The sequence below is a fragment of the Lagopus leucura genome, unplaced genomic scaffold (assembly GCF_019238085.1).
Source record: "Lagopus leucura isolate 7727_CA_CO unplaced genomic scaffold, USGS_WTPT01 Super-Scaffold_73, whole genome shotgun sequence".
Taxonomy (NCBI): Eukaryota; Metazoa; Chordata; class Aves; order Galliformes; family Phasianidae; genus Lagopus; species Lagopus leucura.
In genome coordinates this window covers 83,317,876-83,342,158 of record NW_024962252.1, presented here as the reverse complement: position 1 = coordinate 83,342,158, position 24,283 = coordinate 83,317,876, and the positions used below count along the sequence as shown (strand labels likewise).

The window sequence follows — 24,283 nt, the reverse complement described above, 5'->3', positions numbered from 1 at the left end:
TTCTTTTAAATGAGACTCTTCTTTTCTGACTGAATTCAGTGGCAAAATTTCTGCTGACTAATAGGAATAGAACTATAATCTCCTTTGTATTGATAGTAAGCGGTGCAGTTCCACTCATCTTCCCCCATCACTGACAATCAGTGTGGCCTTTTGTTGGTGGCTCTACTTCAGAATTTTTCCTATTCAGTTTTCAGATTCCCACCTTCATTAAGGATTCTGTCTTCTTGCTAGCCCTACTAATTGTTTCAGTGTTTTTTATAAGTTTCACAGCTGCTGTGAAATTCAAATTGAGACCTGCGTTGCTTTTATAGGCATTTCTGCCCCTCAGTAAAAAACAAAAAGGATTTACTTCAAGTTTTGAATTGCCTTCTTTAATGTCTTTAAACAATAGACCTATTTTTTCATTTAATTAAAACAGTAAAAGTTAACTATACAGAATTGACAGAGAACTGTAATTGATTTGACTTTTTTTTTTTTCTTTTTTAATCACTATTAACAATAAAGCACTGAGCTTTTTGCTGGAAAGGTAACTGAGGAGAAAAAACAACAATGAAAAAGAAAGATAAATGACAGCAACACTGCTTTCATTAATTAGGAGGAAATGCTGAGTATTATTCATGCTGCAAAATGTCTGCAATTTGGATTTTAATGGCAAGGGAGTTTCAGTTAGTTTTCTGCAAGTAAGGACTGCAGGCATCAGTTTGTCAAGATGGTATAAAAATACCTGATTTTATTAACAGATCTTTTTGTGCAGTGGAAATTGTACATCTTCAGGTAATCTGCTTATTCATAAAGAAAACAGTGAGATGGAAAAGTTTCTCTTTAAAAACAGACTTACCAAATTTTTCATAGGCTGTTTTAAAACCCCGTATTTGGATAGAATAAAAGCACCATTTTTTTTAATCTTGTATGCAACTTCTGTTTTGAAAGCTTTGATAACACTTTAACTTGGAAAGTAAAAAGGGAGAAAAAACTTTTCCTTAAACCAAGTGATTTTCCTTTATTAATTTTTCATATATCTTTACAGTAGTTTTGTTCCTTTGCAGTGCTTACTTTCCTGAAAAAAAGTTTTTAGTTGCGTTTGTCACATTAATAATGTGAACTGAAATTTGCTCTGAATAATCCACCCAATGTTTTGTGATATGTGTTGATGAATGAAAAAGACATACAGGAGTTGTCTGTCTATTCTCAGTGGAGAAATTACTAGGCCAGCCATTGATCTTTGCCATTGGCAGGATGGATTGTTGTGCAATTACAAGTAATAAGATATGTTTTCTCTTCTGTTTTCTGTTCTGACTTAATTTTACATGTCTTAAAAATCAAATAATATGCATTCACCAGTTTTGGCATTATACTTTTAGAACCATCAGTTTTATTATGTATAACATAAGTCACATGCAGGATCCATCTAGAAAAAAACTGATTATGGCTCATTTCAGTAACAACAGTCTGAAATGGATAAGGAAGAGCCTGTTCACTTATCAGTTGCATTGGTCCACTTAATGGACATTGAACCCTTTTCTATCTCTGGCAGCACAGGTGCAGTTTCATTACCGATACTTCAGACCTCACACATATATTAGTTAAACTGTTTGGTTTGTTGTTCTTTATAAGTACATTTATGGTACACAGAAAGTTTGTTTCTATTTCCCTTTAAATTCAGCAGAAAGAGCCTTTCTTATGCGTATGCATATGCCACAGTGGGGTTTGCTCTAGATAAATGACACCCTCTCTTTCTTAAACAATATTCAAGAGCTTCCCCAGCTGCAAAGTATAGCATCCAGCACTTGGAGTTGCAGTCAGTGCACTGTGACAGTTGCCAACTGCCTGGAGTTTTGACAAGGATTATACACCTTGGTGGTATGGTGTGCTTCATGGCTTAAGAAATGTGTAGGCAAATATACTATATTGCAAAGATTACAGTACAACGCAGAGTAGAAGTAATATAATACAATGAAACAAACAATAAACAAGCATATGAAAAACTTAAAGGTTTATCTTTAAGTTGTCTTTATCTTACATATTTATGTAAGTTTTAATTAATGACTTTAAAAAAATCAAGTTCATGTAAAGTTTTTTCTAAAACTATATTATAATGCTGCTTTATGAGAATGGCCTTAAATAAAAAATGGACCATACAGCTCTGGACATAGGGAAGGTAGCTATCAAAACTGCTGAACTCAAGCTCTGAATTTCTTTGAACTCTATGCAATTTTTGGTGTGGAATTTAAAACCAATATTGGTCTGTAGAAAATGTTACAAATTTCAGTCTGAATAATGACGAATGAGGTCCAGCTACCACTGAAACTATGCTAGGTTGATGCATTTAAAAGCCAAGTTTCCTGTTATGCTAGTCTTTAACCACAAGCCAACTTGATTTCAAGAAATATGGAAATGTGTAAGTACGATCATTGAGAGAACTACAGACTCGATATGAATTTAACAAAAAGTAGGGAAGTTTACTTCTATTCTTTGTGGATAGTTTGAAAAGATCACTGAGCAATCTGAAAAGAAAGGCACAAGTTGGAGAGAATAATAAGATATCCATCCAGAGTACCGCAACATCTGACGAAATGGCATGACATGTGGAAAATAACTGTAAGATGGGGAAAAGGCAGTAAAAAATGCATTGTGTTACTGTTTCTAAAACCTGCTTCAATTCATGAAACAAATGCTGCTGAGCAGTGCCAAGGTGTGTAATGTTCACATAAATCTCCCATGTCAACAAATGAGAAAGATGTAAAACCTTAAGAAACACTATCAGAAAATTCTCGATTTGTTAGGACCATTGAGATCACTAGAAAGGCAAGGAGATGAAATTCAGCAAAAACAAGGCAGGTCCTACACTTTGATTATAACAATCCCATGCAATGCTACAGGCTTGGGGCAGGGCTGGAAGACCATGCAGAGGAAAAGGACCTGAGGTGTTGGCTGATGCTTACCTGAACATGAGCCAGCAGCATGCCCAGGTAACCAAGAAAGCCAATGGCATTCCGGCTTGTATCAGAAGTAGTGCTGCCAGCAGGACCATGGAGGTGATCGTTCCCCTGTACTCAGCTCTGGTAAGGCCATACTAAAGTACTGTGTTCAGTTTTGGACATCTCACTACAAGAAAGACATCAAGGCCCAGGAGCATATGCATAGTAGGGTAATGAAGCTGGTGAGAGGACTGAAGCTTGAGTCTTACGAAGAGTGTCTGAGGGAACTGGGATTATTTAGTCTGGAGAAGAGGAGTCTCAGAGGAGACCTTATTGATCTCTATAACTTCATGAAAGGAGATTGTGGCAAGGTGGGGGCTGGCCTCTTCTCCTGGGTAATAGTGGTAGGATGAGAGGAAATGGCCTCAAGTTGCACCAGGGGAGGCTCAGGTTGAATATTAGGGGAATCTTCTCTGAAAGAATGGTGAGGCACTGGAACAGGCTGCTGTTGAGTCACTGTCCCCTGGAAGTGTTCAAGAAATGTATAGATATGGTACTAAGGGACATGGGTTAGTGGGGAAATATTGGTGATGGGTGGACAGTTGGACTAGATGATCTTAGAGCTCTTTTCCAACCTTAATGATTCACTGATTCATCAAAGGATCCACCCACATCATTCTCTGTTTTTATTTTTTGCAGTAAAGCATATCCCCAGAAAGTGTATTGACTTTTCCTATAACTGACACACAATTTTTCTGGTCATTTAGACTAGTTCTTCAGCAGTTGCTTCCTTTCTTTTCTATGGGTTAACTAAGTTAAGCTTTAAAGGGAGGAAAGAAAGAATTACTTCAGTCAGTTTCTTCCCAAAATATAGACGAGATCTTATTATGTCACTATAGTAACGTAATAAGCACTGCTCTCTTGTTGAAAACTGTGCATATTTTTATACAATTATTCTGAACTCTTGTAGTTCAGATTGAAATTGGTAGTAAATAACTAGAACATCTGAAAATGGATCCAAAATCCTGGGATCAAAATACCTTCTGGAACAAACAAACTCTATCGTTGACGGAAATTCTGATCCAAAGAGAAAGCTGTGGGGTCAAAAAGAGTCAAAAGAGGAAGAAGGAGGAGTAGATTTGTTTTGCTTGAAGGACAATCATGGAAGTAATTTTGAATTTTAGGGGAGTAGGTGAGGGGACAAGAAAATATAAATGCTGAAATCTGAACCACGCAGTCTTTGCCAACAGCTCTTGAGACCTTTATGTCTTTTGTTCCCTATATTTGTATTGAAGATTTCCTATGTAAGATGGTATAAAAGAATGAGTAAGGAACTTCAACACTTGTCTTCAATTAATCATTAAGCAATGTAGTGTAATTTGTTCAAGTTACTCTGTGATGTGCAAAGCGTGAGCAGCCTTTGGTAGCTAGCTGGACAAGAGACGTGGACTCCCTGCAGCACGGTATAGATCGTTATAGCTCTTTCCTTTTCTTTTAAGATTTTCCCTGTTTTCCTGATCACAGAGGTGACAGCAATTACAGTGTTTTGAGGAAATGCATAGGACCCAGTGAATTCATCTGTTCAAAAACGTGAACAATTTGAGTGCCTTTTGTATGCAGTTAGAACTGGTATATGTGTTTCTTTTTTTGGTTTCTTTGGTCACATAAAGAAAGATAAATAAGTAATAAAATCAAATTCCTGTGAATATCTCTTTTGGATATAGATTCTAGTTTTTTAATCCGACTTTTGAAGGAACTAAAGAAGCCTTAAATTTATAAATTATGATTATGCCAAGAGCATTTCTGATACACTTTGCAGTAATGTAAATATCAAGTAAATATTTTTCATGTGTCTCATTTCCACCTTGCATGAATATTTTCAGCTGTGATTGACCTCTCTTGATGAAAGAATTTCAATGTTTGAGCATCATACCAAATGTATAGATGTTTCAAGTCAAATCCTGTTTCAGTTCAGAAAATCTTATACAAACAAGCTTGTAGAATATATTGATAAGGAAAGCATAATAAAAAAAAATTCAAAACAAAACAGAAAGTGAATGTACAAGTAGCAAAATAATATTAGGAAAACTTGTGTTGGAATGATTGCTTCTGAAGGCAAAAGAACAGCAGGCTTCAGAATTCAAAATTATTAAATTTTCAGTTACAAAAAAAAAAAGGCCAACTCAACTATAGCAAAGGGGGGGCCTTTACAACAACAGATGAAAGGTATTACATATTTAATGTAAGAGGATGTGGAAAAAGGTATGTCATAATTTGTCCAAGGCTGTTTTCTGCTTGAAAATTTGGGTTTCTGCTGAACATGAAATACAATTCAATTATTGCTGAATTTTATGATGAGCCAGTGCAGTAAGTCTGTTCTCATCATCATACTATATCATACATACTGAGGGCTTACTTTTTCTCCTTGACTGTTGTGGTGTCTGTCACAAATACAATTCCAGATTGACTTGTGTGCTTTGCGGTGATGTTGCTCAAGAACTGTCCTTTTGAGAGGATCATACGTATTTGTTTGTCTTATGGGTGCTATTTAAAAATAATCTGAAATGCTTCTCTAAGTTTCTATTTGTGAGCTTGTTTATTTAGGTTATATTCCAAAAGGCTGTCTTCTTCCAGTGAATTCTGTTCTTATTTTAGCCATAATATCTTTTAAACTGGATGGCACAAATCAAAGGAAGGAAATTCAGGTAGAAATGTAAGTTTCATGTTTAAACAAAAAAAAAGAAGGAAAGAATCCAATGTATATCTGCTTTAACGGGGGAGAAGAGAACTTTGAGAGAGAAATAGGAGAGAAAACTTCGAAAAAGACCAAACTGTTTGGAACAAATATCGAGTCCGTGAAAATAAATTGTTTGCCCTTTCTCTCCTTAGAAGTAACTCTGGATAAATCTCCTGACTTCAGCAGAATTATGCTAGATTTACAATGCATTGAGTGAGAAGAGCTCAGACTCCTGTTTGGTAAATATTCTTTTTATGGCCTGCAGATAAATAAAATATGCATGTATTTTGCATTGTGCACAGCAAATATTCCCATTGAGATCCGCATTCAGAAGGCTAAATACATGCCAATTTAAAGAGGGCATCTTTGTCAGGAATTATCAACATAAATTTTTTTTTTAATAATTCTGTATGTTCTAGAGATGAAGAAATTTTATGCTTTATTTCCTCTTATGCTTATGATCCTCTTATTTTCCCCCACTGTTCATGTAATTATGTTGCCCAATCATTTATGTTCACGTACCCTTACACGCTTTCTACATTTTTTCTTCATAGTGTTTGCCATTGCAATTTAGACAAAAATATTTTCCTCAAATGTCTTTTGTATAAAGGCAGCAAGGAGTTTCTTCTTCTGGAAAAGAATAATTCTCCTGACACCGATTGTTGACCTTTTTTTCCTTTTCTTTGTGCTTTGTTTTGTTCATTTAGTCTGGCTAAAATTGCATACATATTCATATATTGTAATAAGAACAAAGCATTACTCTTGGATATTTTCCATAAATTTGTTCTCATAAGCAATTTGATAGACATCTACTGTACCTGTAATGGGGGAAGTTTGCAGTAAATCAGACTGCTTGGTTTAGAGAACTAGAATTTATTAACCTATTTCCAAAAGAGCGAGTATTACCTGTGAGATTAGAACAAAATCGTCACTGTTTTCTATTTTAGAGCAGAAGCATTTTATAATCAGAGTGTGTCATCTAATTGTGGCAGAATTTATTATGTTTTATTAAAGCAAAATCAATTTATCTCATAGCATTAATTGTGCTTAACATTATGGTCAGTCAAAAAGACTGGAAAGCACCAAGCACATTATAATTATGTTTTTAACTGGGATTTTCTGCATTAACTGTGATCCACTCCTTGTGCTAACTACAAAAGAGTAGTCAATATGTGAAGGTAACCATTATTCTTCTGTACTGAGAGTTTCTAGCAGTTGCATCAATTAATTGGTCTCACTAATAAACTTTCTATTAAGTGCTCCTGTGTTACCTCGAGACAAGATATAGAATCCTCAGCCAGAATAGCCTGTCACTTCGGAGTGCTGGGCAGCAGCAGGATATGAGGCTGGTAGGACTATGAGCTGATGTATGCAGTTACACTCTGGGCATGAATTGAGTATTTAATATGTCCAGAAAAATAATTAATGTCCAAAATGAGGAGTTATCTAGGCTTTTTTTTTTTTTTTTTTTTTTTTTTCTTTTCTCCCCCCTTTTGGGTCCACAAAGCTCTGCCTGTTTTAACTTCTTGTTATGGTTTTGTTTTGTTTGTCTTGGGATTTTTTGTGAATATATACATGGGAATACTTCTGCCCTTACTAGGAAGAAAACCTACACATCAGAATATTCAAGAAATAGTATATAGTATATATGTAAATAATATGTATCTTTTAATTTGGGACTTTCCACCACTTTGAATACCTTTACATACTGTTTAGATCTGACTGTATTTCTATTGAATTGAGCCCTGTCTTACAAAATGAAAAAACTTAGAAACAGTATTCTTCACTTGACTCCTTATTCAATTTCAGCATCAAAACTTGGTTGAAAAGAATTATTTTATTTTTGTTTCTTTCTACTCAATTTCATGTTTGAGATCTCATAATTGCACAATTTCTTTATACTGGTCTCCACAGAATAACAGGGGAAAGGTTAAACAAAGACAAAGGTTAAACAAAGACAAAGTGCCCTTTGAAAATGTTTTGTTTTTTTTTTTTTTCCAGTAATGTTACTTAAATATACAAATATCTGTTCAAAAATGGAAAGCATTTAATTGAATTGATGATATCCTTTCAATCAGATGCTCCAGTGATATCTTTAGTATTCTGAGTACTCCGGACAATGCTGGAGCAAATGTTTGTACGCCGTCATACTTTGTATAAAATCGCAATACTTATTTCTTCTGAAGAGTTCTGTGGATGAGATTCTTGGCCCCAGTACAAGCCATTTATGAAATCCATTCTGGTGGGGCCATTTGCAGTGGATCACTCAGGAATTCATAATCAGCCGAGTTATACTGAAACATACACTGGGGCTGTAATGGCACTACATTTTGATTTTTTGCTCTAGTTTAGTCTGTGACTTGGAACACTTCTCATATATGCAAGAATGTATGAGCAGACTGAGCAGACACAAATATATTTTCAAAACGAGGAGCTATGGTAAAGCACTGTTCTCATTGAAATACAACACTATTATAACACCCAAATTTTCCCCAACTTTCAGAAACTTTGCAGCCAGTTTTTGAATTCTGAACTAAAAATTGCTTTGTTGTCTGTAGTCTCTGTGTAAAGACCTGAAATCTGATGATCAAGGTCTTATCAATTACATCTCTTAATACTGGGGAATAGTGGGGACATAAAGTTTCAGATGAATTGTAACACGGTCAAGAGGAAGTCTCTTGTGATTCTGCAGCAGGACTTCCTGAAGCTATTACTGTCATGGTGAGAAATCACAGTATACTTTTTGTAAAGGGTTTGTCTAAAGAATTTATTTTCCTATCGATTACTGAATACAATTTTGTGAGTAAATTATCAGGGTTTTTTACATACTCTACTACCCAGCTTTTTTGAAGAAAAAAAAAAATAATAATTTCCTTAATCACATTTATCCTAGTGCTCATTAAACTGTACACTACACACTGGGATGTTTTTACCTGCAATCTCCTGAAACCATCATGGACACGTGGATCTCATGGATACAGAGAAAATATCTTCCCTCTTTATTTCTGCCTTTTGACATAATGTTTTAAACGGCAAGATAATATAAATAGGAAGAAATTCTGCTGTGTTGACATTTCATATTCTTTTCTTTATTTTACTACTGTATGTCTTCATTTAATGTCAGTTTAGCCAATTATTTTATGAAGTTCTAGTTTCATTGTTTGAACACTGATCACAGTAACCCACTGCAAAGCATGTTCTGGAAACAAACAAACAAAAAGCTTCAGTTTTGTTCTTCAGCATTAACACTGAGATTCTGTGCCAGGAATGTTGCTGCACAGGAAGATGCTTCCTGTACCTCGATTACTATTTTTTTCTATCTAAGTACCAGATAAAGATTCCCATTTTAAAGTAAGCAATTGCTCAGAAAGAGAGAAAAGTTGGTCAGGTAGTAGAAAACAGGGAATTTCAAATTCCTTGCTTTCACAAAATGTGGCATTCACTCTTATGAACTAGTAGGGGAACTGCTAAACTTGATCAGTAGCAAGGAGAATTGTAAGAAACAGAAAGATGTGGTGTGTGGTCAGGAGCACAAAACTTCTGCGAAGCACAGAAAAACCATTTCATTTGCCAACAGAAAAAGAAAATATGTTCAGAATTCTGCTGTACCTTTCAGGGATGCATGAAAGATGAGGTGTAGAACTGAAGAAGTTCTGCAAATCAGTCTCTTATTCTTCAAAAGAATAAATCAGGGAAGAATTGCACAGTACATCACCAAAAGTATAGCTCATAATTACTCAACACATATAAATGTTAAGGATTGCAAAGATTGCAATGGGTTATGTTGTTGTGGGTATGCTACAAGAAAAAAAAAAGTCAAAATTACATAGTAATGAAGAGTCTTAGAAAAGTCTGAAATTCTGTGAGAACACAGGTATTTGTACTAAGACCAATTTAAATTCAACTAGCAATGTAAAGCCACCTTAACTGGAAGATAACTCTCTTACACTGCCAGATGTGCATAAGTTAAAAACTAAATTTTACTCGTAATCTTTTACTGCTCAGTGCAGACAGACTGGCTGCTCCTTGCAGAAGATGAGAAAGGTTTTGTTCCGAAAGGAAAAAAAAAAGGGCAATAAAAGACAAATGAGAGAAACCTAAACTCAGGCAATGTTTCTTAAGATAAAGAACTTCAGGATTTGAATAGAATGTACATCTTTTTCAAAGATCTAGTATGATGAGAGAGATCCTTTAGTTTTCTCTCTATCAGCTCCCGTCAAATGAAATCACTTCTTCCAGATAGAAAACCGTACTCTAAGCAAGCTATTTTTCAGTCCCAATAGGACTAATGTGATTTTATGTAAATGTTTTGACACAAACTAAAATATTGTGAAAATTAAAATATTGTGAAACCGTACATTATTATATCTGAAAGGGATGTTGAAATCTTGATTCATGGTAGTGGTACTTCACAGTCCGATTATTATAATGCATTTCATTTTGATCTTTCCATCTCTCTTGAGAGTCTCCAGCAAATGGTCCAGAAATTCAGTTAGGCTTCTTTTCTATTAGAGTTGTCACTAGCATAGCTCTTGAATTCTTTATAAGTTTTGCCAGTGTAATCCAGAATGAAGGCCTGCTTTTGACCTTCAAGCACTGGTAAGGCCTTGCTTAAACTTATTTTTTTACCTATATGTCTTCTGGCCTTCGTACTCTTTCCTTCAGTCATCAGCCAAGCTGCCTTTTCCAGCCTGCTCTTTTCACTTTGAGGTAATGATTGCAAGTGTATTGATGCAGTAATGGCAACTCTGAAACTCCTCCTCATTAAACTGGTTGCATTTTGAGTTCTGAAACAGGATAGCATCTTGTGTAACTACATTTGAATCAGTAGAAGTAATAACTGTGGTAGCTACTTGGTGATTCATTACCTTTGTTTAAATATCTTGTCCCAGGATGCCATATTTATAATTAAAAAAAAAAAGGCATGTAATATTTTAGAGTTTGGTTATGACGTATGGACACACTGACATGAAATTTTATGGTGGAATTAGCAACAGTATTTTCTTAGTTATTCATAAATCTTTTGCAGCTTTTATATTTCGTCCTTACAGAATATTAGTAATCCAGGTAATGTGAAAAGAAGTATTACATGATAGTAGTTTTCATATCAGAAATGTTAGGGCTTTCTATATTCCAAGTCTTAGCTCTGAATCGCATTTCCTTCTCTGTTTACAGACACGCTTGTTTTACTGCAACAGAGGCTTTTTTAATCACTTCAGAAAACAAAGTGGAGGATTTGAGGCCTTCATTTAGTGGCTCTTTAAATTCTGTCTCTTTAAAATCAGCATGAATCTAGCATAAGTATATTGATGTTCTGGTAGAATAAAACTTACAAAAGAACAAATCTGGGCAACTGAAACTGAATGGTTGGAGTGCATCTCTTCTGGAAAATAAACATTTTATTTTTTTTAGTTCTTATGTGAAATTTTAAAGATATCCTTTTGTAATATTTGAGAGATAATAATGGGTGTTGCATGGTTAATGCAGCAGAGTAGCTGTCCTGTTTTTCTTTTTTTCTTTTTTTTTTCCTTTCTTCACATTCACCTCTTCTTGAACAGAAATAAAAGGTTCAAGGCTTGTCAGCATCAGTTTATAGATAGCTGTTTAAAAATAATGAGATATTGGGTATTGTAAGGCTCAGGGCTGTCTTGCCAGACTCATTTATTTCCATTCACCTTTTGTCAGAATTGCAGACAGAAGACATTCAATTAAAACTTGTCACCTGTTGCATGTGACCTAATTTGTATTTGTGAGTATCGCAGATTAGGATACTTGACTTCCTCTGGAACCATTAAAAAATGGAAAGCAACCAAAGTATTCTTAAAACACTTCTTGCCATATTTTCTTCACATGAACATATTTATTTCTGGACAATTTTTCACTGAAAACCACTTGTGCTAAAAAATAACAATTTATTTACACTAAATCTCATTTCCATGGGAAAACTCTGGGGATTTTATGGGTGTTTTTTATGTTTTGGTGCAGCAGTAGCAGTGCTCAAAAGTTTAGCATGCAGATGATTAGTTCATGCAAAGTTTATGTTCTTTTCAAAAGAGGTTGAGAACTGAGCTGTGTAAAGTAACACATTTAACAGTTCTTTTGTCAAACAAACAAACAATCTAAAGCTCTTCTGGGATTTAATGTAAGAGATTTTTTTTTTCCAATTTCTTTGGCAAAATCCAGCCTGCTTCCAAGAAAAAAAACAAAGTTTTGCCAAAATATTACTGAGATTTGGTTGCCTAAGGACATTTTTTTTTATTAAACATGGGCAAAGTCCTTAATGAAAGAATAGCTTGAAACAATATCTTACAAACAGTGCATTTTTCTTATTTGATTTTTCAACCTGGAAAATTGTTTTGGCTAATAAAAATCAGTTGCAAATTTTTGTTGGAGGAACAGATAAATTATGCAACTTAAAGTCACAGAGTAAGTTAGATATTAAAATAATAAACACTGTCTTGTCTTTCCATTTATAAGCAGCTCTTGAAATAAACCACTTTAATCCCGTAATAACAAATATTTTTAAATTCTGACTGTATGTAAAGTATAAGAATGATTTTTAGACTTCCTTTGCTATACTAAGTAATGTGTTTAATAGTGCAGATAGCTATTGGAAGGCAAGATGCTAGAGCCTTCCCCTGCTAGTTGTTAATTCAACTGTGGATCGGCAAAGCTTTAACATGAGTCATAGCTTTTATCTACTTTGATGACTTAAGGCTCTGTTTTCAAACTATTGCCTGCCTAATGGACACATATTTTACACATCTTGATGAATTCTTACCTGTGCATGGTATTATCCAAATACCTTGTAAAACTGATTTCAGAAGCTCTCCAGCATCCTTACAATTCAGCACACAAAGCAAGTATGCAGATCTAGAAGAAAAGATAGCTCTTGTGCTTTTTCTTTCTGCTGTGCTACTAACTGTACGTTTCCATGAGGCTGTGCAAAGTCTTTTGTGGTTTAAAGTGCACTGCAAATCTTTCAGACTTTAAGGTTAATGTACTGGCCTCATATTTATCTAATCCCAAACTATAGAGATTACTGAATTGTCTAAAGAGGAACTAGATGACCATGCATTCATATTTCTGAATACACCTGTCTGTGCTCATGGCGAAGAAATCAACTGGTTTTCTTTCTCTGTGAATGTGTGAAATTTTACAATATTCACCCAAGTTTAGCCTGCAATTTTAACAGGCACGGTGTGATCAAATGGAACCAGAACACTCCACCAAGATTTTGGCCCAAAGGAAAGCCGCGTCAGAAACTGCCATTAAAATTCCTCCCTCTTGCTCTTTCCAGTTTTGCTGTTAATCTCTCCTTGGTTTTTATTTTAATTTTTTGCCTCTCCTACTGATGTTCATCTGATGCTTGGCAAGGTGCAATTTTCTGGAGTTTATTCTTACTAGTAAATATAAATTTTACATGTAAAATTTCAAGCAATGCAAAAATCTTACAAGCAGCTGCATAAAATGGACCTTACCCAGTTATGTATCCCAGAAAATGAGATGGGAAGATACATACTCCATACAGAGTGCTGTGTTAGAGGAAGAGAGGCAAATTATGAAGGAATTCATGATATAATTGGAGCACTGCTTGGATCTGTGTAGAAAAATAACAGATAGTTAGAAATGATTATCATATTGAGGACGTGAATCACAAAACGAATGATGTGTTGGGACAAGGGCACTCTTTGTGATTATGTAATGCTGGTCACAGTGGGGTACCTGTCACAAGTGAATGCTTCAGGGCGGTGTGAGAAAAGTAGTACAGAAAAGGAATAACAACATGCAACAGCATTGGTGAGGGAAGAATAGGCAACTTAAAACAGGTGAAAATGGAGAGTTCAGATTTGCCTGTGTTAAGTTTGTTTGGATGGAAATTTCTGGAGGGTGGCTCATTTCTGCAGCTAGTCTTCAATTATTTCTGTGCAAGACTCCGTGGATGCTTTCTCTTTAGAGAGTTTGTGCCCAGTATCATTCTGTTCTATGTTGGTAAGCAGCTGACAACCTTTGTGCCAAGATGAGCTTGATGAGCTCATGAGTTGTGTTTGTTCTAAGACATGAAGTGAATGTATTGCACTTGACTGTTGAAGTCACATTATAAATGGTAGCAGGAGTGTTCTTTCTGTTGGTACCAAAATAAGACTCTGTGTGGTCAGCCTTGTTATTCTCATTTGGGGTTTTGTTTTTCTGCTGAAGAATTTCAAAACGAAGCTCAGTGCTGTCTTCAGTGGAACTTTGTTCACTGATACTAATGGAAATTTTAACCCTAAACAACTGTAACGATGGTACCTCAGTGCAGCCCATTCTCAGCTCTGATGTTAGTTTATATAGATGGGATGGGTACCTTTCTTTACACTTTACAGCTGGGGACACTGATAGGGTGAGTGAACTAAGCTGCTGTCTCTGAGCTGTTCCTGGCAAGTCACATACTGCTACACTAAGTCAGGAGTCTGCTTAACATCCCCCTGTGCTGTAGGTAGATGCCACAATATCCTCTTTAATAATCTAAGTAAAGAGTATGCTTTGAATTAGAGCAATTAACTGTGATGAAGATCTCAGGCTTTCTCAACAGAATTGCGTTTTTTTTTGTTTTGTTTTTTTTTAATATAGAAGGCATCAGCTGTTATCATTTTGAAATCAGATAAATGTAACTTCTTGTAATGAATTTTCTTATGCAAGCTATGGCAGTTATAGGAAAAAAAATGTACAGACTTACGAACCTCTGGATTTCAGTTTGCTATCTTCCAAACTACCGTAAGTTTTTACTAAATATGAAGCTGGTATCCTTCATGAAGGAGTATCTTGCATTGTTTTTCCTATAAAGGCTCTTGGGAAGTAACATACCATTTAGCATGTGTTAGATTAATCCAAGAAGTTGGTGTTGAAAAATTTACTTGAGAGGAAAGCTTAGAAGATCCTTATCAGTTTTAATTAAAGGGTTATAAACCTCTAATTTATATTCTTTTGCTTTAAAAATGTTTTTGCTTTAAAATTGGAATTGGTTATACTTTATTTGTGTAATTTAAAATTGTGCAGAACTAACTGCTTTTCTTTTTTCAACAAATAGCTATGATTAATAGTATATATGTATGTATAAAAGTGAGTACATGGTTCTACATACAGTTTTGTGATATTTTTCTGTGTTCCCTTTCACTGACTATGTGAATGGCTTGAGTGTGTATCTGCAAATGCAGGGGAGGTAAAAAAAAAAATTGTTCATCTTGGTAGATTTATATTATTTTAATTTAAGCTTCAGTTCCATTACTTTTTGATTAAACATACTTCTGTCTGGTGCTATCCATCTTTATCACTATGAAATCTGTTCCCAAACAGAAAGAAAGATAGCATCTGAATTATGCAGAAATCATTTTCTATCTACTTTTCTTCAAATGCTGGGCAGACTTTTTTGTAATCCCACCAATATCATGTCTTGTTCTAATGCTTTGCCTATTTCTGAATATTCTACTGTCAAAGCTTGGTCTTTTGCTGCTTGTTTTTAAAGGTGTGTTTACTATGAATTTGTATCAAATACTTTAGACCAACAACCAGTCAAAAGCTTGATGATGACAAAGATGAATACTATAAGTAAGATTTTTTTTCCCATAATTATATATTGATTTGTTTGGGTTGTGTGATTGGTTAGTTTTATTGTTTGCATAATTTTATTCACAAAAGTGTAATTGGTAAAGTACAATAAGAAATATAATTAGTAAGTCAGGAGAGTTAAATGCACAGCCTTCTACAGTGAATTAAACCAGATTTTACCGTGACATGCAGGTGATCACTACCAAACATCCTGGTGAGCCAAAAACATGAGCACTGTTACTATGGCCAGTGCACTGCATTCTGGTCACAGGCATTAGTTGGGACCTTAAGCCAAGTTCTGTGTTTCACCTTCACAGACATTAATGGCTCTTCTAGGGAAATGAAAACACCATGTGTGCAATGCCTTCACTCCAAGTATGAGAGTACAAAATTAAAGGCCATCTTCCTTGGTTCAGTTACTGTGTGCTCTTGCAGGCTGGTGTCATGCCAGGTCAGAGAGTGGAAGATAGGACAGGAAAAGGAAGAGATACACAAGAGATATAGAAGAAAAAGAGTTAAAGCCAAAAAACGAGATCTAGCTTTGGATTCGCGGCTGTTTGATAAAATGGCATTTTTTCTACCAAAACCCAGTCAATTCTCTTTATTTTTTCAGAATGGAAGAGTAGTGACAGGTGTTTCCCTGTTGATTGGCAGTGCATAAATTCGATGCTGTCATCTTCTTACGCACATAAACTGTAATTACTTTGGTGGTAGCTTCCCCACAGCCCAGAAGCCCATTCTGGAGCTGTTTCCAATGAGGAAGAGAGCAAGGAGATGGGAAATAGTAGTGTAGAGCATAATAATGGCAATAGAAAAGTATATACTGACGTTTTTCATGGTTGTAGGAAAATCTGTTGTCTCAGAAGTAAAAACGCTTCATTGTTTTGTAGGATCCGCCATCCTTATCCCTCTTTCTTGTTTTGTCTATCAGAACACCTATGGTTTATTTTAGGAAAGCAAGCTCCTCTCTTTGTGTACCAAATAGGCATCGGAATGCTTTATTGAAGCAATGGACAATTTGAAAGTAAACTACAGATGTTAATTCATTATTGCTGACATAAATGAACGCCTATACAACTTCTTTCAAACTCTCATGCACCATTTTGGGTTTTTAATCCATATGCAGGTCCTTATTTTACTAAGGTACTTACTTTGTGTTCTCTGGCCACGATACTTAAAAACAATGTTTTTGACTTCTTTAGACTGTACATAGCACCAGTTTTTTTCTGAAGTTCTAATTCTCTCTATATTTCGTCCTCATAATGTTAGCTTTGTATATTAATGGTTTTTGTTACAGCTTTGAATTTTTGCATCTGCTGAAGAAGACTTAAGCTTAAACTTTCTCGTAATGGAATCTAAACTCCTTAGCTGTTATTAATACTATGTAAAATTGAACAAATGATTTTCACTAAACAGGAAATTGTTTTATATTTAGTCTTATGTGTAAAAATCATGTGTAAAAACAGCTTTCAAATACTTGCAGTGCTGCTTTTCCTTGCTTCGCTTCTAAAATTACTGTTTGAAATAAACACACACTTTAAATAAATCTTGAAAGGCAGTAGTTAGAAGATTGCTTTGTTAAAATTATCTTTATAATACATTTAATGTCATGTTTGCTTATTTTCCCAACGTAGGTGTCCGCCTAGATAGAGTACGTGGAGGTCGCCAGAAGTACAAGCGCAGAATAGATGCAGAGAATAGCCCATACCTGAACCCTCAGCTAGTTCAGCCAGCAAAAAAGCCATGTGAGTACACCAGATAAATGAAATTTCTCTTTGAATGCAAGGGATTGACTCGTAGCCCTCTTTGCTGGGCACCTTCTGACTGGGGCAAGATTGTGGGCAGAAGATATTACCATGAATGCAATAGCCATTTAGCTGTTAACCTACTTTGTTTTAAACATGCTCATCCTTTCTCAAGCGGAGTCGAACACAGAACATTCCTACCAGTGGAAGTGTATAAAAGTATCGTTTATGCAGTGCAAATTTTACATTTATGTGTTATCTTTATTTTCAGTAGTATATAAAATGGTTCATACTGCCATCATTAGTTCATTGAAGCTTCTAGTTTCAGATTTCACAAGAAAGTGATTTTTGTAGTTTTCACTAACTAAATGAGTTTGACTGCTCAACATCCCAATGAAAATACATTAAGAGCCTCATTAATTTATACTCATAGATTAACATATTACCTAGCATTAGATTAAAACAGCAATATGCCACACTATTAACAAGCATAGATTGGTTGTTAGGGCTCTAGTGCCCTTATAAGCATTGTGGTGGTTTTTTGTGTGTGTTGTTGTTTTGTTTTCATGGTGTCCTTGATTTTATCTTGCCAGGCTGAAATTAAAAGAGAGAGAGAGAGCTGATCATCTCATTGCCAAAATACAAGTTCCATCCTCTTTGCGATTAACTAAAAATAGTTAGGGGTTTTGCTTTGCAGCTTATATAAACTCGAGCAGTGACTGTACTAATTCCATGAAGTAAATTTAATAGCATTATAGCTGTAGTGCAAGATGCTCGTGTATTAGCTTGCAAAGGCATACAGTCTGTATTAATGGCTGTAAACTTCAAATTCAAATCAGAATTCACGCATCCAGTTGCTTGTGTTAGAGAGGTTAATTTGCTCTTAAAAGTAGAGAAATAAACCAGACAAATAAGGAGAGAATACTCCTCCTTCTTTTGCATTTCCATCTCCCACTCTGCATCTGACAGAAAAAGACAACACGCACTTCAATTTTAGTCTCTTGAAAATACCTGGCTGTATAGAAAATGGAATTTGTTTCAGAACATGTTCCCCAGTAGGGGACAGTGCTGTGTGCAATACGTTTGAGCATATGGGGTTCTCGGGAGCAAATAAACAGTCTTTGAACTGTAAGTGAAAGGGCATTTTAGCTGTGTCAAAGAAAAAACAGCCAGTTTTATATAAAATTAAGGCTTAAGTGAACATATGGCATAGTTTCCTTTTGCCTTTCCAAAAAACATTATGCTGATTATATTCCTTCAATTGTCCAATCTGGCATCTTCTACTCAGCCTACATAAGCTGTCCCACCGTTCTGTAAATACAATCTAGGGCTGCACTAAGCAGATTTTGCACATTATAATAAAAACTTTCTGATAATACAATAAAATTTAATAAACTCTAATGCTTAATTTCATTAGAGGTTTAGTTTTCCTGGGTGCACAGATTGTCAGTTTTTCATTTACTTGATATTGTCATTGAGTAGAAATGCTGATAGCCTAGCATACCAAAAAGCCAAAACCAAGCAGGGGAAAAAAAAAAAAAAAGAAAAAAAAAACAAACCCAAGCCCTTTGATACAAAGGAGGTTAAAACTCTTGTACTGAAACACAAGAATCTCTGTAAACCCGAGATTACTGCAAAGTAGTGCATTGCATTACCTCTAAGACGATAACTACACCAATTTCTGTAAGCTCCATTTGTCTGAGATAAACTAACCTCCTTATAAATCATTACTCATTATCTGAATGCCTCCCTTCATTTTCCTCATCTTGTCTAATTACAAACATTTTTGTAACAAACATTTATAAAACTTAATTTTCAGATCCTGTCAGATAAGTGTCAAGACTTGAAACAGTTGAATCGGTTTTGTGTGGAAGTAGCCTGGGAGATTTTCTGGACCCTGACTGATAGTTCGTGCATAACAAAGGCATGGGAATGAAAATTGGGTTCTATTGATTCTAATTAGGGAAACATTAAATAAGATTTACCTAGAAACAGTGCTCATGGCTATTCAGTTTCCCGAGTGATGGGGCTTTCTGAGTTCATTCAGAATTTCCCTATGTCATATAGTACCACATGCTTCAGTACACGTAGTTCTTTTCCCTATAGAGAAAGATCAGGTGTTTGGAAGATTTTATGTCCTGAATTCTGTTTTCCAGCTTCACCATGAAATCTCATGGCCTGTCTGTAGATCTTGTTGATTGTGAAAGTAAAAGGTTTTGAGATGTTTGAGTCATAAGCCAAAATATACAATATTACTGACTCATTTACAAAAAGCCATTGATGGGGAGCCTCATTTTAAAAAAGAGAAAAAAAAAAAAAAAAGTTATTTAGCTACTACTTCTGTTTACAGGGAAAATACAGAACTTAGGAACAGGAGTCCTACTTCATTTGTTTATCATTAGTTAAAAAAGCAGCAAAGTTGAGGTTCTCAAATTGATGTTTTGATATTTAAAAGTCATTTTATCTTACTTTGCAAAAATATAAAACTGGAATTTTGAGAGAAGCACTTTTTTCTCACTTAAGAACATGACGAACTGCATAAAACTAAAAAGGCTAAGGAAAGACTGCTTATAAAAATAAAAAAAGATGTGCAAAGGCTTTTTGCCAATATAAGTTAAAAATTACCATCTGTCATCTCTAAATAAGAGTACAATTTCTCATTAATCAGTTTGATAATCAGTAGAATATTGAGATCAAGAATTACTCAGTTGGCATAGTTCCTATAGTTTCTATAAAATATGAATATATCCTCTTGTAATAAAACATACTTGATGTGATGGTTTCCAGTTGGCTCTTCTATGTAGTACTCATTTTATGAAGGGCTAGCATATATCACAACTTCTGACACACAAATCTGGAATAAGGCAAAAATTGTAGAGACAGTAGATCAGAATCAAGGAGCCTATGTCACAAACTAGCCATAAAGTATCAGAAATCAGAATCAAGTGAGTGTTTTATGGAGATCTGTCATGGACTGATAGGGAACCCCTCTGACACTCCTGGGCAAGTTACTTCACTGCCAGCTTGCACTGCATTTCTCCATAGGAGGACAGTGTGGTCCAGCTTGTGACTTAAATGCAGAAAAGGAAAGTAATACTAATTCTAAGAGCTTTCTCTGCAGTGCTTTGTATCTTCTCCCAGTGGAATCTCATTTATATCAAGCTCCATTATTTTTTATCATAAGAAAGGAACCAATTAGTTTAAATTCACTAAAGGGTGCTGTTTGGGCTTGAATTTCTGGTGGTGCAATTGAGAAGATACCATAAAAAGGTAAAAAAAAAAATGTAAATATATTTGGAATTAAAATGATCTGTGCTGCATTAGAAGGCTTGATGAATTAGTTAATTTTCCCATTTTTCAGTTCTATTCTCTCAGAGTGACAATTCAGGCTCCTGCATGATGACAAGATATTTCCGTTGTAGCTGTATGTGGCTATAATGCTCATATTTTGTTTCTCTTAGTATAGAATGGCAACCCTATGCTGTAAATCTCCCAGGCTTTTCCACTCTTTGCTTTCAGTTTTACTTATAACTTAATTGCTTATCTAAAATATATATATATATATATATATATATTCACATGGGTGAAATTTTAAACACATGAATTATATATAGATAAAAGATAATACATGTGTGCATATGACAAAGTATCATTCTTTGCACAAAAACAGTTTTCAAAGGTAGGATCTACATCTGTTCTTGTTTCTTCCTAGTTTTGCACTCTTCAATCTCATTGCTTTTATTAGATTTTCCCAACTGGAAGTGAGAAATTATCATTCTATTTTTAAATATTTATACATTTGTATTAAAGAAGCTGATTTTATACATGATTCTAAATATGTGTGTATCACTGAAAAGCAAGTATTTGACTATACTCACTTTTCTCACAGGATTAGGCCCTAAAGAGTACTGGTTCGTTACCAGTATTTTAGCAGGCATAATACCCATAATATACAATTTATGGGATAATAAGCACCGAGGAAGTCTAGGATTGCTTCTATTACAATGGTTCAATGAAAACACCTGAATCAGAGAATGACAGTTGGAATCACTGGCAGAAGTTGCAAATTTCATGGACTAAATAATTATTTTATTACTTTATTATAGATTACCATTCCAAATGCTGTTGGTATGGATATTTTGGTTTTGAAGGTAATCAGACAAAGGAAAAACTTTTCTATTTGCATAGTCAAAAATGCATTCTAAAGCATGAAGGAGGTGATCACATATTTCTGTGTTCCATTAAATTTTCATTTTTACATACACGTCTAGTTCAATAAACATTGTGAATGGATCAGATTTGTCTGTGCTGTAACTGCTTGTTGAAGCCAGTGAAACTGCAATAATGTTTAATTGGGTCCCATATCTTAAGACAAATTCTTATGTGCATTGAAACATGAGCCATCTGTTTGAAAAGTAGAATGATGCTACTCGTGATCTTGTACTGTTCTGGGCCATTTTTACAGATAACAAGATTGTCTCCCATTTGCTGGTGGCTGAACCAGAGAAGATCTATGCGATGCCTGACCCCACTGTTCCAGACAGTGACATCAAAGCACTTACCACTCTTTGTGACCTGGCAGACAGAGAACTGGTGGTGATCATTGGATGGGCTAAGCATATTCCAGGTACATACAGTATTTATTGCAAATAAATTACATACATAAATCATGACATCCATTGTTATGCTCTGGTTTAAAAAAAAAAAAAAAAAAAAGTGATTTGTTCTCCCAGTACAATGCATGAAATTTTCTTAAGGCTCCAGATGATTCACATAGGACATAGGTTAGATGTTATTATACCTTAGCTTGGAAATGGTGTTATTCTTGCTATGAGTGTTACCACAATTGTAATTTTTACATGCCACTAAGTGAGACTTTTTTTTTAAATGTTATTTTTATTGACATAAACTTGCTACTGGAGCCTGATATGAAGAGTAGTGTAGGCGCTCTGAAGTCATCATCTAATTCAGCAGGAGTCAAATGTAAATCTAGCTCATCTGTTTTACAAAGACTGTGCTACCTGACACTGACCAGGGGAACTGCAAAAAGTCAGTTTTGTTTTGGCATAGCACAGAGGAATTGCTCTTCTTTAAATTAGCTAGTGTGAGAACTGGTTTATGTTAATAGTTCAATAGAAGTAACTGAATTGTACCAAAAGATATCTTCCAATAGCTTGGTCGTTCCTTTGTCTGCATGAAATGGACTGGGTTGTCTACATGCTCATGTTTGTAAAGCTACCTGGCCAGAAAAGCAGAGTCATCAACAGTAGTCTCTTACAAGATCAGTGATTTCTTCAGATAATATTTGGGTTATGTTTTCCATCAATGCAGAGGTATTTGTGTCTCTTTTGAGGGTAAATAAATAAGTTTGTAGGGAGTATCCACGATTCTCAGTCTGTTGCCTTCCACAAACGGCAAAGTAGCACAGAAAATATTGTCTTTTTTTCTTGTTCCTGAAGGTATTTTTCCAGTCAGGCAGATAAGTGGGCATGTTTGTGTTTTCATCAGCTTATTGGTTTTCTAATTTCAGTAATGAAGCCTATGGAGAATAAGAACTGATTTTCTTTAATTCCTTTGAGTAATACAACTTCCTCATTTTCAACATGCTTTTGGGATACCTAAGATTAATTAAAGAGTAAATACTGCAGCCAGTCATCTTTTTATTATAGCTAAATATATTTTATTGTTAACATCAAAAGAAATCACAGAGAAATAGACATCTGTTATTAGTAGAAACAAAAGTGAAAGCATTGAGTCGTCTTCATTCATACAAGTAGAACACATGGTTTCTATACTCCAGTTTTTTACCTTTTTCCTAGAATTCTCTGATATTTATCATTGAACAAACATTAACTTCAGGTAAGGATTGGCTCTTGGGTTTTGGGTTTTTGTGTTTTTCCTTTATGATAACCAGTCAAGACCTCAGGCGTTCTGGTAGGTGCTTCTGAGTAATCTCTGATAAATAAGAGATACTAACAAATAATAACAATAAAATAATGTGTATGTTTACGGAAACTTATTTTACTATAGATGAAAGACAACAGCCTATAGATTGTAAAATAGTCTGTAGACCACACTGTTGAAATTTAGTCATTCTCTGCTGTAAATGGTCTATAAACAAGCTTTTGTATCATAAGCAGTGTTTTTCTGGTACAGTTAACTTATTTCTGTCTCCTTAAACTAGTTTGTCTTTATGCTTTGAATGCTACAGTAATTTCTTTAATCAAATTGATGGAAGTCCCTTTCCCAGCCCACAGTGAAACCAATTTATTGGTCATGATACGCCAGCTATGTTGCTAACAGTCGTAACGAACTGTCAGGCAATATCGCAGTGAAGCTAATTTGAAGTCATTAGGTGTGCAGCGTTCAGGCAACAATTTGTTACAGTGGTTAGGAACACAGCTGACATTTCTGAATGGCTTTGTTCAGAGCAGTTCTAGATGAGCCCAAGCAAATTGTAAACTAATTTAAACATCACTCTATATTATACTAGCTACTTTGTCTTACACTGCTTCTTAATAAAGCACCCCAAATTAAGTCAAAATGAGTTAAACAGGTGAGTTTGAGCTTCATCTTTGGAAGATACCCACATCACCTTAGCCAAAATAGAACAGTTCTCAAAGAAGTTGGTTACAGTGTGTAGTAGTTGCAAGGAAACTTTTGTCAGCTTGATTTGTGAACATGTTACGTAGCTTTAGTTTGGCTGGAGGGGTAGGAAGAGCAGAGAGATAAGTCTGATTAGCCTTTAAAATGATGTCTTTGGTTAGCATGAAGAAGGTACTGGATGCTCTAAAGTGGCATTGCAAATTTAAAGTCTGAACTGGTTGAAGAATATTTCTGACATGAGACAGGTCTTTATTACAGGGTAAACTCAGCACACCTGCCGTGGAAAACCATACTGAGTTTACTGACTTGACATTATCTAGATGTGGACAAAAAACTTAATACATTAAGCAAGAAGAAAAAGCAGTCTGTTTATAAGCCTTCTGGTAACAGGATAGTGATAAAATCTCTGCTTGTTGTCTGGCATTCGATCACAAAAATCAAAATGCAAAAGGCCTTGACATGGTAAAGGGCAAATGTGATGAGCTGTTATAGCCTGGTTTTGACTGATGGTGTGCTGCTAAACTTGCATTGTGTATGCTCAGTTGATGTCTGGTATAAAGCAACTTGTAGAAAAGCCCAGACTGATGCTAGCTGCCCATTGTCTGAGATAGCAAATGTTAACCTGGACAGTAAAGAAACAAAACTGGAAAAAGGATAAGTTAGAAAAAGGATACAGAATGCATGAAAGT

At 35.1% G+C, this 24,283-nt stretch overlaps 1 protein-coding gene across 11 annotated transcripts in view; it reads left to right on the top strand.

Moving 5' to 3' along the window:
- Positions 1–24,283, top strand: part of ESRRG (estrogen related receptor gamma) — a 379,837-nt gene that overhangs the window by 314,339 nt on the left and 41,215 nt on the right. For all 11 annotated transcript variants that reach the window (XM_042895246.1, XM_042895244.1, XM_042895238.1 and 8 more), the window contains 2 exons: positions 16,878–16,988; positions 21,454–21,615. In XM_042895246.1, coding sequence (XP_042751180.1) covers positions 16,878–16,988; positions 21,454–21,615 — 273 coding nt within the window. The remainder of the gene's footprint in view (positions 1–16,877; positions 16,989–21,453; positions 21,616–24,283) is intronic.